At 39.6% G+C, this 14,563-nt stretch overlaps 2 protein-coding genes and 2 long non-coding RNA genes across 5 annotated transcripts in view; 1 reads left to right on the plus strand and 3 right to left on the minus strand.

The window, feature by feature from the left end:
- The window catches only part of LOC103129146 (semaphorin-4E-like), a 16,744-nt gene extending 14,300 nt beyond the window's left edge, over positions 1–2,444 (minus strand). Inside the window, exon 1 of one of the 2 annotated variants that reach the window (XM_016664849.1) lies at positions 2,350–2,444. The gene's annotated coding sequence lies outside the window, so the exon portion shown is untranslated. Of the gene's footprint in view, positions 1–1,757; positions 1,768–2,349 lie in introns of those variants that run through there. The other variant, XM_016664850.1, reaches the window with a different exon arrangement.
- A 1,782-nt stretch (positions 2,445–4,226) lies between these two features.
- Positions 4,227–9,086, minus strand: LOC107834101 (uncharacterized). Its single transcript, XR_001659885.1, has 4 exons — positions 9,075–9,086; positions 7,633–7,634; positions 6,576–6,579; positions 4,227–4,844 (listed from the first exon to the last, which is right to left on the minus strand). It is a non-coding gene; the product is annotated as an uncharacterized LOC107834101 (long non-coding RNA).
- On the plus strand, positions 8,275–9,178 carry LOC107832902 (semaphorin-4E-like). Its single transcript, XM_016664845.1, has 2 exons — positions 8,275–8,524; positions 8,837–9,178. Exons 1-2 carry the CDS (start codon positions 8,428–8,430, stop codon positions 9,004–9,006), a joined length of 267 nt encoding a protein of 88 aa, XP_016520331.1. The 5' UTR covers positions 8,275–8,427; the 3' UTR covers positions 9,007–9,178.
- A 1,212-nt stretch (positions 9,179–10,390) lies between these two features.
- LOC107834100 (uncharacterized) overlaps positions 10,391–14,563 on the minus strand; it is a 9,174-nt gene continuing 5,001 nt past the window's right edge. The window contains exon 2 of the long non-coding RNA XR_001659884.1: positions 10,391–10,677. This is a non-coding gene — a long non-coding RNA (uncharacterized LOC107834100). The remainder of the gene's footprint in view (positions 10,678–14,563) is intronic.

The following is a 14,563-nucleotide window of genomic DNA, read 5'->3' on the forward strand; positions in this document are numbered from 1 at the left end:
AGTCCTCTGGCACTGAAATGTTCTGCAGCAGCTAGAAGGACCACTGAGGAACCGGCTTTATGTGGCTCTGGAGGGTCAGGTCAGAGGTCAGCCTGATCTCTAGTTTCTATTTGTTCTAGTTCTAACCTTAATAACTCTAGATCACTCCTCTTTAGATCCAAAGATAATAACTTCGGTTTTGTCTCTGTTCAGAAAGTTTTGGCACATCCTCAGATTTATCTGTTCTCAGCATCTGTTCAGTGATTGGATGGGGTCAAAGGTCACCTGGTGACATCATAATGTAGAGCTGTGTATCATCTGTGTAGTCATAGTAGTTGATCTCATTTCCTGTTATAACCTGAGCCAGTGGGAGCACATAGATATTGAATCAGAGTGGTCCTAAGATTGTACCTTGGGGTTCCCCAGATGTGACCTCTGACCTCTTAATGAGAAGTTTCCTATTGAAACAAAGAAATCCCTGTTCTTAATGTAAGATTCAAAAATTCTGGACTGGAGAGTCCGACCCAACTCTCTGGTCGGTTCAGTAAAGTGTCATGGTCAATACTGAGGTCCAACAGAACCAGCACTGTGGTTCTTCCACAGTCTGTGTTTCGATGGATATCATTGAACACTTTGACTAGGCCAGTCTCCATGCTATAGTGAGCACGGAAACCAGACTGGAAGGAGTCAAAGCAGTTGGTTATCGTTAGGAAGTTAATTGTTTAAAAACTGCTTTTTCAATAACTTTGTTGATGAATGGGAGGTTGGAGATCAGCCTGTAATTCTGCAGTAGTGATTTGTCTAGATTGTTCTTTATTATCAGTGGTCTGATAACTCCTGTTTTCAAAGCCTGGGGGAAAACACCTGATGAGAGTGATGAGTTTACTATTAGAATCAGATCATTTGAAATGAAGGCAGGACTTTCTTAAAGAAAATTGTGGGTAGGACATCCAGACAGCAGGAACTTGACCTTAATTGATTCATAACATCTTCTAAGATTTCAAGGTTGAGTTGTTGAAATGTTGTCATTTTCTCTGCATTTGTTGTTTGGGCATAGCATTGACATTGGATTTAATGTGAATGTGCAGATTAATCATCAGATTTTTTGGATTTTCTCTGAAGAAGTTGGTAAATTTATTGCAGGCCGTGTTTGATTACATTTCAAGTGGTTCAGTCAACTGTGGCAACTAAAGCTAGAGCAGTGTTTCTCAACCTTTTTGGGCCAGCGCCCCCCCAGCCTTTATCCAGGTCCCTCACCGCCCCCACCAAAGAATTTGTAGGCTACTTTGCACTGACTATTATTTTATTATTAATATTACTATCACTATTGTAGATGTTTTGATTTTTATCCTTGTTTCTGTATTTATCATCAAAAATAATTTCCCAGAGACCAAAAAAGCCATGGGAATAGAAATTATTTTCACAGGTCTCTATGAAAAATGCAATGAACATTCAACTTAAAATTGGTAGGCCTAACAGCAGCCAAGAGCATTTGAAAACATTGAATATGTATCGGATATACAAGCAACTTGTGCAGTTCAGACTGTGAAGAAAAGATCAGATACAGATCACTAGGCAAAAAAAATGGAATTGGGTCACTTCAAGCTGCAGTGTAAACAGCCTAATAAATCATTCACAAAAAGTTTCTGATAGAACACTTTTAGGCTGCAGCTTGAAATGACCCAATTCCGATTTTTTGTCAAATCGGATTGTTTTTGCCATGACACTTCTGAACATATGCAACCTGTATGTGTTCTGCAGTGTGAACGGGCAAGAACCTGGAAGTGTCCCGCATGCCCAGTAGAGGGCGCAATAACGTCAGCGTTCTCAGTGTTCTGCCAACAGCTATGAACAAAAGAAGTGCTCTGTGTTTGTGGAAGTAAATATGGAGGCTAACGGTGGAGCTTAGCTTCTACATATGCAGCATATTAACAACTTAATCCTCATAGTCCGCCATGTTTGTTGTTATTCTTCCCACTTGTGTATCAGGATGTATTATAGTGGAGTTTGTTGAGTATCAGTGACGTTCAGGTCAGATGAATGCGACGTGAACGTTAGGTCGTGTTTGAATTGGATACGTGTCGGATGTCCAAGTGGCCCGAGTCGCATTCGAAGAGAATCTGACCTGTGCTGTTTAGACTGTCATGAAAAGATCGGATACACGTTGCATTACATCAAAAAAATCGGAATTGGGTCACTTCAGGCTGCAGTATGAACGCAGCCTTAGATTTCTGTTTGGATTTAAGCTGTTTGTTTGTAAATAAAGTATTACATTACTGAAAACATAAATATGTTTAAGAAGTGCATTATCAAAAATGGTTAATTTAGACATAACATTTTTTTTAAATAAAACAAGATGTGATTACTTACCTGTGATGGATGGTTATGTATAGGCAATTTACTTCTGATAACATTTTTGAAAACAGGAACTGCAACAAAGTTCTGCTTCTGATGCGGAAGTTCTGTGTCAACTGGAAAGAAGAGTTATTCACCATTAAATATTGGAATGTTTTTTTTTAAATAAACATGTTTTGGTTTCTCATAGTTATCAGAAGTACATTGCCTCTACATAGCCACCTACAACAGGTAAGCAATCACATCTTAAAAGTCTTAATCAACTGTATTTGATAATGGACTTTTTAATGTTTTTTCAATGTATATTTGTAAAGATAAACATCTTTGTTTACAAAAAAAAAATCATTCTGACATGAGAAACTTTTTGTGAATCATAATATTAGTTTCCCATCTTTCAATTTCTTGCAGAGATGATTTTGGTGTCTTTGCTCCCCCTTGTGGTATAAAATATATCTGTCACAGTAAAAGCATGACTTGCATGTTTTATGGTTAAGTGCTTTATGTTGAGCTGTAAATCACTTACAGATGCTAATTGAAAGACCTGAAGGAAATAAAATAATTTAAATGAGACTCATTTCATAATGTATGAATCCATAATGTTTCTGAGATGCTTCAGCGCCTCAGCTGAAGCTAGACTATCTGATAGCTAGATTGTCTTTATATGACAAAAAATAAACTGCTGTTTCTATAACAACTGTCAAAGAAATCATGTTTTTTTTTCTTAATTTCCTGTCCTAGGTCATGATGAGGAGTCAGGTAGTGCTCCTTTATGTTCTGGTCATTATGAGTGAGAGATCAGCCCAAAGCCTGAAACCTCGCTGGAGTGTTTTCCTGTCAGGTCAGGCGTCTCTGCAGCAGCAGTTAATCCAACCTAGAGAGATTCACACACACAAAAACTGTGAGTAAAAAGTTGTATTGACATGAAAGAATTAAAGTCCTGTGGTGCTCAGATGCCGGCAAAAGACATTGTGCTGTGAATTGCGATAAGCTTGGACGAGCATTTTGCAATGATGAGTTGAGAGGTCTTCTCCCCATTCACTGGTGGTGGAGGCCGGAGAACGGATGGAAGCTTGAAGGAGACAGGAGAATAGAGGTGGAAAAGGGGCAGATATGGGTTGAGCACGGCTGGAAAGCAGATGGGACCATCATCTGTTTATATCATCTTGTAAACAGAAGATTGATTGAAGATTGGCTATGATGAGGCATGGTCCGATACTGACAGGCTGTGGACCACGCAGGGCGAACTGAAGAGTCTTCCAATTTGAATTTACATCTGTCCACACTCTTGCAGAAGTATTGACACCCAGTCAATTTTTCCAGATTTTGTTGTGTTGCAAACTCTAGTGTTTCATTGTGTTGCAGTACACCCATTTTCCCTTTCTATGCACCACCCAGTTCTGTTTACCAGTTCGGGGACCAGACCAAAACCCTTCAGTGTAATTATCTTAAAAAACAATTACTTTTGGTTAAGTGCAAAACATGCTTTGATTCCAAAAATGATCAAATGTTACAAGTCATACAAATGGAACCTATATGGAGTGACATTCACCGTCTAGCGATGGGCTTCACTCACCTCACCTTAGAGATGACACCAAGTGAAGCAAAGATTGTTGCACGAGTTCAGCTTTTATCTTCTCATTCTGCACCCTCTCTAAGGGGTGTTGCCCTGCTTAATCAGTAGTTCTTATATGTAACATCGAAGACTGTTGCCAGTCTTTAATGTTATGGTTATGTAAGCATGCAGTCCACAGTCCACTGTCCACAACGCTAATTAAGGCTGGGCGCCTGACTACGGCCAAATATAATAATAGGCAGTCAGAAAGGTGCGGCTGTGGAGCCCGTGTGTGAATAAAACACCATTAGACAGAAAGTAAGTTCAAGTTATTGTAGTCAAGCTTATATTTTTGCATATATTTAGGAAGGTATTCAATAATAATAATATTTATAATAATAGTGATTTTCTATGAATATAACCAAAAGAGACAACAAGAAAAAACAAAACGACAACAAAACAATAAACCCTCATGACACCCAAGAGTTTTTGTTTCCTATTTTAAGTCCGTTCTTGAATCCAGGGTGAGTAATGGTCCATCAATCAATAATCCGACTGTTTTAATCCATGATCCAAGGCAATAGGTCCAGAATGCATAAACTAGTTTGGTTCAATTAAGTTCTACCACAAAGCTGCGGTGATCCGGTAGCTCGCCATCCTGGGTTGAAACAGGGGGTGGGAAAAACCTGACCTAAACAAGGTCATAAATAAAAAATAAAAACAAATTAGCGTTCACATTTAAACAGGGTTAAACTGTTATCAAAAATAACTAAACATTCAATAATTACAAAAAAAAGCTATATTCCATAAAGTATTTCTCAGGAATCATTCAAATGAATTTCAAGTTAAAGATCACATTAATGTTACAGATTCAAATAAAGTTACAGATCAAATTAAAGTGCACTTTCAAGTTGGATTAAGTTTAATTGACATTAGAGTCAGTTCAACTTAATTGACTCTAATTAATTCACTTTGTAATTGATATCAACCTGTCTGATGATTTTTCTGTTATCTTTGAAAGCATTTTCTCCGTTGACTCACTTGGCAAACAGCAAAACGTTCTTTGATAACAGAGCAAAAACTTTTATTCATATCTACTCTTCCGCCTCATTTCTATGCTGCAACCTTGTAGATGAGATGGTGGATAACTTCCATTTTAAAATTTTAGATAGCATTGATTTCATTGCTCCCATTAAAGTGAAGGTTGTGCCTGGGAGGAACAAGTCTCTGTGGAGACATGCCCAAATCAGACAATGTGAAAGAAATCTTTGTCGTGGGGCTGAACGGAAATGGCGTTAAAATTTTTCTTTAAATTTATTATGAAATCTACAAAGACTGCAAAATTATCACTTGAACACTAAAACATACAAGGGAAATGTTCTTTGTGGAAATCAGAAAGACAAATGTTAGCAGTCCTCGAGCTTTATGCTCGGGTGGGACTGAACCACCTGAACTCCACTCTAACGCTGCCGCAGTGAATTTACCAACTTTTTTGCAGAGAAATACAAAAACTTAGAGGATTAATCTGCACATCCAAACTAATGCTATGCCCAAACATAATAAATGCAGGGAAAATGCACACAGTCATACATATTCATTCATTCATTAGTCTACAGTACTGCTTTTGTTTTTCAAAAATGTACTGTTTCTATGTATCTACTTCATTGTACAGTGATGCATAATAAATAAATAAAAAGAAAAAAGAATAAGGTAAAGTACTTCCTATGACAATATCCAATAATAGCTCTTTATCTCAATAAAGTACTGCAGGATAAGTATATGCAAAACACATGTTTTAGAAAACCTTCTGATTGCCAGAAGTGTAGCTGTCTGTCTGGTCCATTTTTGGTCAAAACAAGCTCATTTTTCAGTTGGTGAAGTTACTCGTAGTGACCAGGGTCACCAGATATATCATTCAAGAAAAGCAAAAAGTACATTGTAGTACTACCACTCCACATATGATTATGAAAAGAATGACTCTTCACAGGATCAAAAAAATTAAGGATAACCCTCACCATCCTCTTCATGCCTTGGGAAGGCAGAGCATCTTCCGTCAGAGGCTTCTTCAGGTTCAGTGCAGTACAAATCGCTGCAGGAGATCTTTCCTGCCAAGAGCCATCGCAATCTTCAATAACTCCAAATTAATCCAAATTAATGAGTTACATTTAACATTTAATTTCCCTTTGGGATTAATAAAGTATTTTTCAATTGAGTTAAATTGAATTAATAGTACTTTAGGAGATGTACTCTTAATACGTTCAGTTAATGAAGAACTTTCAGTTACGGAAGTTATTCACCTTTAAACACTGAAATGCTTTTAAAAATAAACATGTTTTGGTTTCTCATAGTTATAAGAAGTAAATTGCCTCTACATAGCCACCCATAAAAGGTAAGCGATCACATATTGTTTTATTTTAGAAAAATAAACGTTTTATTTAAATGTATTTGATTATGCATTTCTTAAACATATATGTTTAAAACTTTTATTTTTCATTTGTAAACAAACAGCTTAAGTCTAAGCAAAAAACAAAAAATGTTCTGATATGAGAAACTTTTTGTGAATAATTCATTAATTTCCCATATTTCAATCTACTGCAGAGATGATTGTGGTGTCTTTGCTCCCCCTGGTGATAAATGGTAAAAGCATACAAAGCATGACTTGCATGTGTTACGGTGAAGTGCATTAAACTAAGCTGTATATCACTTGCAGATGCTAAGGCAGGCATGTCCAAAGTCCAGCCCGGGGGCCAAATGCGGCCCGTGCTCAAATTTCATCCGGCCCGCAGCCTCTGCCATAAAATCAATAACATCTGGCCCACACGTAGCATTAATACATTGGGTAGCAGTACTGTTACCTGCATAGGGCGGAGCTTACACACTAAATGCTGTTCCTCATTTACCCACTCGAGGGCAGCAGCCCGTGACTCAGACCATTTGCAGATGGAGCTCATTGAGCTGCAGAGTGACGCAGAGAGCCGCCAGCAGGTCGGCACCAGCAGCTTTCTCGTCAACTTTTACCAACAGGTTTCGAGAGATTCGAGCATTTGGAAAGAAAATGCTAATCTTGTTTGGGTCAATGTATTTGTGTGAGAAGATATTCTCAGTCATGAACTTAAATAAGAGCCGTGTGAGGACACGGCTAACGGACTCTCACTTAAGAGATATCTTGTGCATCAATACCCAGCCCCGGCTCCAGACGAGTTTAACAGGGGGGACAAAATGAATCTACGTAGCTGAACATAGACAACACCAGTAGCCTACAGGCTACTTGTTAACAACTTAAGGTTCTGTATTGTTATTAGCTAGTCATCTTTTAGCTAACATTACCTGCATCCAACAGCTTTACTCAACTCAGTCGGTTAGTTGGAGGGAAAAACTGTTTAAAGCTCTTTGCGTTTTGCTGCCATGACTCTAACACACCTGTAGCTCCGCCCACCAGCAGGTCTCCTTCACTGCCCACAGGTGTAAACCAGCACGAGCGTCTCAGCGTTCATGTTGTGTTTGAAGGCGGCTCGGAAAAACAGGTTACGACATGTTAACAATGGATTAAACAGTTTTAACTGCTGAAAAAGGTGACAGGACACAGATATGGGAAGTGCGGAAGCTCCTATTGTATCAAATTGATATAGGAATAACAGACTGTTGGCCATTCTAAGGTAAAAACAATAAACAGCTTCCACCAGTGCAGGGGGGCACGGCTGACTCTGGGCGCCCATGCCCGCCCATGCCACCAGGCCTGTCAGTACCACTGCCTTTGAACCAGACCTGGCCTATGTGCTGCAGTCCAGATCTTAGTATCTCCCATCACTTTTATGCAGACAAGTCATTTGTCATTTACAGTAAGTCTCAGAATAAATTTTGTTTTTAGATCAAAATCAGTCAAAAATTCAGACAAGTTTTCAGTTTTCACTCCAGAATAATAAACTTTTAAAAACATTTAAAAACATTTATAGTTACTAACATGTCATATTTCAAATGAGCCCTGGACTTGTTGATATGACTATTACTTGCTCATTTTTCTGTTATTTTATTTAAAAATTCTGTAAATATTGAACTGCCGTGGTGAGATATTTTTTTATGTTTCAAATGTAATTTGCACTCAAGAGTACAATTACTTCTGTTTAACCGTTAGAAAAGTTAGTGTTGAAAAATTGAGGTTAAGTGAATATTCAATTGCATATGATATGCATGTTTCAAATGAACCAAAAGACATGCTTAAGATCGCTGAAAATAAAAAAGCAAATGTGAAACACAGAATGGCTTGCTGAAATTTGTTTAAATATATTGCTGTTCTATGTAAAGGACGTCCGCCAAGGTCGGCCCCCCTACATTTCTAGTACACCAAATCTGGCCCCCTTTGCAAAAAGTTTGGTCACCCCTGTGCTAAGGATTCATATTTCATAATTTATGAACCCATAATGTTTCTGTGAAGCTATAACTATCTGAAGTTGTGACATGTAATTAATAACCAGGAAATAAACTGCTGTTTCCATAACAACTGCTATAGAAATGTGTTTTTTCTTTCCTTCCTGTCTGAGGTTATGATGAAGAGCCAGGTAGCGCTCCTTTATGTCCTGATCATTATGAGTGAAGGATCAGCCCAAAGCCTGAAACCCCGTCGGAGCGTTTCCTTCTCAGGTGAGCATCTCTGCAGCAGCACTGAAATGCCCAGACCAGTGCAGAAGTATTCAGTCTGTCGACTTTTCCACATTTTGTCATGTTGCAAACACAAACTCTAGTGTTTGATTGTGACTCTGAGTGACAAACTAGCACAAAGAAGTGCATTAAAAAGATGGAAGTAATACGAGTGTAGCATGAAGATGCTGTCTACCCCCTCTTACTCTGATATCTCTAAATAAAATGCAGAGAACTAAACTAAATTCAGAGGTTTATGAAAATGCTCTGATTTCAAAAGTAATCTGAGGATGCCGGTTGGATTCTTTCCCTCAGATGTTAACCTGAAGCTGTTTAAGGAGCCTGACTTTGACGGTTTGAGCTCCATGCTGGTGAGAGAAGACATCGGTCTGCTCTTCATCGGAGCCAGAGGAAAGGTCATCACGCTCAGTTTGGATAACATCACTGAGAAGACCAGCGAGGTAGGAACTGGGCATGGGTGGTGAAACTTCAATGAAATTAAATGCAAAGAGATACTATGGGGTGGCATTTTGAAAGTTACATGGTAAAAAACTTGATTCAATAATGTGGGTAATTTAACCTGTCAGGACGAAAAAATGAGGATTCATTTTCCTGTCATGTTATTCATTCATTAGTAAATATCACGGTTTCCAAATATTTAATTAGCAAGCTAAATAGTTTATAAATTACATATTTAGTTAGTTGTGGAGTAAATATGTAGAAACTAAATAATTTCAAATAAAATATATTTAGCTCTGAACCTGCTAAAACATTTACTTTACAAAATACATGTTGGAATATACATAAATAAATATACACATTTAAAAAAATTCCTTAAAAAAACAGGAAAATGTCCTGGTAATATACCCTGTTTTTTTTTTTACGGAATTTAACATTTTTTTTCCCCGTAATTTAACAGTTCTTATATGTTAAATTTTAAACACAGAAAACTTAAATTATGGGGGGAAAAAAACATTAAATTACGGAAAAATTCTGCCGGAAATTCCGTGAAAATACAGAAAATGTACTGGCAGAAAATTAATACGGCATTTTCCTGTTTTTTTACGGAAAATTTTGAAATGAAATATTGTTAAATTACGGGAAACTTCTCATGGAAATTCTGTAAAAAACAGAAAATATTCTGGCAGAAAGTTACCAGGACATTTTCTGTATTTTTTTTTTCAGAATTTCCATCAAAATATTTTCCATAATTTAACAGTTTATGTCAAATTTACCAATATTTTGTTAACCTAAAACTGAAATTCTCTCTTTTTACTGTCTTTTGTGACATATTCACAAACTTTTTTTAAAAGCCTTGGACATTTCCAAATACTTTTGTCTTCCAAACCATTGAATTTTGAAACAAAACTAAATTCTTAAGTCCACAGGAAATGTAGTTGTAGAACACAAAACACTTAGTTTGAAAGTAGCTCATGCAAAGTGATATAAAAATGAAACCATTCTACAAACAATTTGCAGACTATTTTGCAATTTAAGACCATAAATTGACATGTCATGTAGTCTATATAACTAACCGTCACTATTATATATTAAGAGCTAAACATATTCTTGAGCTTGCTAATGTTTATCTTCTGTACATCACAACTAATTAATTGCATTTTACTATACAAATTTTCAACATACAGTACAGACCGAAAGTTTGGACACACCTACTCATTCCTCTAGTCTTTGAAGTCAAATAAACAATTTTGTTTGTTTTTATGAAATATAGGTATAAATATCCAGTTAAAAATCAAACACTACATAAACACAGCCTAATGCCAACAACAGTGGAAGACACTGGATTCATGAGTGTGTGCTCTCATTACCTCTCGTCGCTGTGAACATAAAACAAAACAGTCCATTTTATGTTGATGTTCTGCAAAAAAAAAGTTAATCCAATTCTTAGGTACAGTTACCAAGAGCTTGAAATGTTCTGTGACCAGTTCTTGTGCTTCACAAAGGTTCCTGGTGCACCAGGTTTGATGAGATGATCAATCACATTTAAACTTCAGAAGGCTCAAATTTTCCATGGATTCCCAGTCATTGAGTTCATTAAGGGACTTGAGCCATCTGGTTGGAATGCAAAGCTGCTTCTTCACCTTCATCTGCATCATGTCAGTCGACCTTGTTCAGGGTTTGAGCCCAGAAAAACTCTAAAAAAAGAGAATGGATACTCAAGTTTAACACAGAAACACTTCATGTTATAAACTTACTTTTTACAAAGCACTTCTAAATTACATTACAGCAGCACATCACCTTGCTCATCAGCGTCTCACCAATTGCTAATAGCTCTTTCACAAACAACAACATTGAGTAATTTTGATGAATTCTGACATGGGTTTCCTCCGCAGGGTGCCTCCCTTAGAGATAAGGTGAGAAGCTCGGTCATCCAGGAGGGACTCAGAGTAGAGCCGCTGCTCCTCCATGTTGAGAGGAGCCAGTTGAGGTGGCTAGGGCATCTGGCCTGACCAACCAATCAGACAGGAAGAGAGTCTTAGCGCTATCAATCAACCTCCTCATGCTGTCAATAAACTTACCATTACAGGAAAACCGTTTATCCACTGTCATCGGTGTCCATGCAAACTAGCCTTAACATTCGTCCTTAACATTCATGACAGATTCTGTTAGCTGCAGCGTAGCCAAAAGCAAGAGATCGGAGAGAAGTGAGATGAGCAGCACCACAAGAGTTTGTGATTGACACGCTAAGACCTGCCTCCTGGCTCTGACTGTTTGAATCCAGTTAGCACTGGCTAACAAGACCTAAATTTTTTTCACAGATTATCTCTTATGCAATATCACGACACGACACAGTGACAACTTCAACAAATATCTAAAAAAAAAGTATAAGTTACATAGTGCTCCATTAGACATTATTAGAAAGACATAACAAAACATTATGTCTATGTTACTGTAATGAAGCGCTAGGCAGAAATTCAACCTGGAAGACTCTTCCGGCATCACCTATCATCACGCCTTCATCTCAGCCAATCAGGACGCACCACCTCTCTACCTTGATCCAATCACCTGGCAAGAGCTCCTTCAAAAGACGAAGCAACCACAGATCCACCTGCTTCAGTTGTGGTTCAACGTTATGGGTGCTTTTCCTCTACCTCTGTAACATCCAGCTGCCTCCTCTCCATCAATGGTTCTGCTCCTTTTGGCCTGGTTCGGCTCGCAAAGCTCCCTCTGATCGTCCTTTTTCTTTTTCTTTGTTCAGATGTCTCTCGCTTGCTGTGCTCCCATGGACTTTCAGCTGCCCCATCCTAGCTCCCTTTGGCCTTCATCAGCAACGCTCCGGCCTCTCTTCGATCCGCCGTCCCTTTCTTCCCACCACTGACCCTCGTCAGCCCTCCCCTGCTGATCTCGTCACAGACTCCTCCGCCCTGATCGTCTTTTTAAGCTCACCTCCAGGAGAACGCCGCCACCAGTCCGCCAGGGTCGCTCACTTCTGTGTCTCAGCTCGCAGCTGGCTCTCCAGCCTCATCATCCAGCAACCTTGTTGCGCCCATGGGGGTGTTGTCTAGCTTCATGGATTCTTCGCCTCCCTCCTCTACCCCTCCGTTAAACTCATCTTGAGCAAGGGCTGTCAGTCAGCTCACTGATCTATCCGCCCCATGATGACTCCCTTCGGCCTTCATCAGCGACACTCCGGCCCCTCCTCGATTCGCCGTTTTCCTCCCCGCCACTGACGCTCGTCAGCCCTCCTCAGCTCGTCTCGTCGTGGACTCGCTCCTATGCCTGGATTGTCTTTCCCAGCTCACCTCCCGGAGAACGCTGCCATCAGACCGCCACGCTCACTTCCGAGTGACTGCTCACAGCTGGCTCTCCAGCTTCATCAACCAGCAACTTCGCTGCGCCTGTGGGGGCGGTGTCCAGGTAATGATACACCTTCTCCACTCTCGTTCATATTTTGTTTTCATGACATCACAGTTAGGGCACCAGTGCTTCCAGCTCCTGTTTATCTGGCCACCCATTGTTGGTCAGTCTCAGCATCTTTAGAGTCATGATTAGCTCAACTTGTGGTTTGCAGAGCTGGGCTTTAAGCTGTTCTAAATCTCATCGGCTCCGCTTTCTAATGGCACTTGCACAGTGATCTTAACTTTGCGAGTGTTCCGCTTCTCAGGCCGTTCAGTTCGCTGCGTCGCACGTCCTGATAACTTCTGTTCCTCTTTCCCTCATTTTCTGTCAGCTCGAACTCGTATCGAGGAGGCATGGGCATTAAGTAGAAATACCACATTTATAGGATCCGTCAGTCCAGCACACACGACATGAGGGTCATAAAATGAGTCAGCTTTCTTCCATAACTGGATGGCTGCCTAAGCATTGTGGTTCTACACGCAATTGCTGTTGGAGTTGGTTGCAATCATTTTAAGCACACCAGTATTGTGCGGTGTCAATTGGGAGATAGATGGATAGATAATAATGCATTAACTGATTTCCATAAATGTAGCGTACGGCGTAGACTGTTTTGTCACCACCCGTGTGTGTAACATGATTTGTGTGCTTAGAGTGATCATAAACGGCAGAGTACAGTTCCTACGCGAGGCAGCCAGTTCTCCTGTGTGGCAGGGGGCGCTCATGATCCCAGACATTGCGATTCCACGAATGCAGAGTAAGAGACAGTAACAACGAGCTAGCTAGAGCTAGCCTCACATTAAAGTCAGTTCAGCGATACATCTTTAGTTTTTTTTTTCTCTTACCACCCAATCACCTATTAATCACAAACCATTAAGCCTAAAACTATATTTCTTTTGTGTGAGAAATATTTGACTGTTCTTTTTTATATATATATATATATTTTTTGTAGCGTTGTTTTCAGTTGCTATGGCAACGAGCCTGTTCGTAGCTGTGATGCAGAGAGCGAGAAAGTGGTTTTGAGTCATACATTAACAGTTTTCCCCCTTTGCTACGAACACAGCACAAAATTAATATTTACATGTCAGTTTGAGTTAACGGAAGTATTCTATGGTGGCAGCCCTGACATGTATGTAAAAGAATAGTTTTTCTGCCCCCAGCATTGTCCGCATGTGCAAATTTTCCGGTGTAAACAATAACTTGCAGGGGTATATATTTGTAAATCCGATTACGAATGCCTCTCCAGCTATAAACCTTGTTAGCACATTACTGAAGCACACACGCTTGAAACAAGCCTCCTGCTCCCTTATAAGGCTTATGATGATCTACCCACTCCGCCAGGTGGCAGATTAAATATCAACGTATTGGTAACCATAGCTACTTTGACTTTTGCAGCCATCCATTTGTGCCGCACGTCTCATCACCCTTATCACAATAAAAACACCTTGGGATCTATAGAAACTTATCCATGCATTTATCTCCAACCGTATCGATAACTGCAGCAGCGTCTTAATTAAATCCTGGGAGATGCAGCTAATCACTCCAGTTCCAAAGATTTCTCATCGGCTATCTCAGCTTAGAGAACAGACCTTAAACACTGTTTGTTCAGAGACCTCTGATCAGTCTAGCTCCTTAACCCATTAAAGATCTGATCCATCGACCTTCTGCTCCACTCCGGGTCTGACCTGCTCTGCCTCCTCAGAATGAAATGAAGCAGCATTAACTTTGTGCACGTCAAACCTTGGAAAATTTCTGAAAATATAACTTATTTTCAATCTTGCTCATAAGTCTCCATCTATAGCTGCTTTGTGTTATGTTCCGTGTTTCTGTGTGTTTATTTTTGAGTTTCTGTGTAATCCTGTTTTCCTGTGAGTCTCTGTCCTGTCCTCCCCGTTGATTGCTCCCCAGGTGTGTCTCGTTTCCCTTAATTACCCCGTGTGTATTTAAACCCACCTGTTGTCTGTGTTCCTCGTCGGGTCCGCGTCATTTGTCAGTTGTCTGACGTCTAGTGTTCGCTCCAGTTGAACTGTTAAGTCCTGGATAGCGTTAGCTCTAGTGTCTATGTCATAGTCAGTGTCGTAGTCATTGTCTATTGTATGTCGTCTACACTCTCCAGTCGAACTGCTAAGTCCTGGTCGGTGTTCGCTCGCACAAAGTCCTGTCGTTCAGTTGCTACCGGTATTT

This window comes from Poecilia formosa, unplaced genomic scaffold (genome assembly GCF_000485575.1).
Source record: "Poecilia formosa unplaced genomic scaffold, Poecilia_formosa-5.1.2 Scaffold519, whole genome shotgun sequence".
Lineage (NCBI taxonomy): Eukaryota > Metazoa > Chordata > Actinopteri > Cyprinodontiformes > Poeciliidae > Poecilia > Poecilia formosa.

What these genes read in the sequence shown, in the direction of transcription:
- LOC107832902 (XM_016664845.1), top strand. Translation starts at nt 8,428, where the DNA reads ATGATGAAGAGCCAGGTAGCGCTCCTTTATGTCCTGATCATTATGAGT. An exon ending in TCGGAGCGTTTCCTTCTCAG is followed by an intron (nt 8,525 to 8,836) that starts GTGAGCATCTCT and finishes TCTTTCCCTCAG; the next exon opens with ATGTTAACCTGAAGCTGTTT.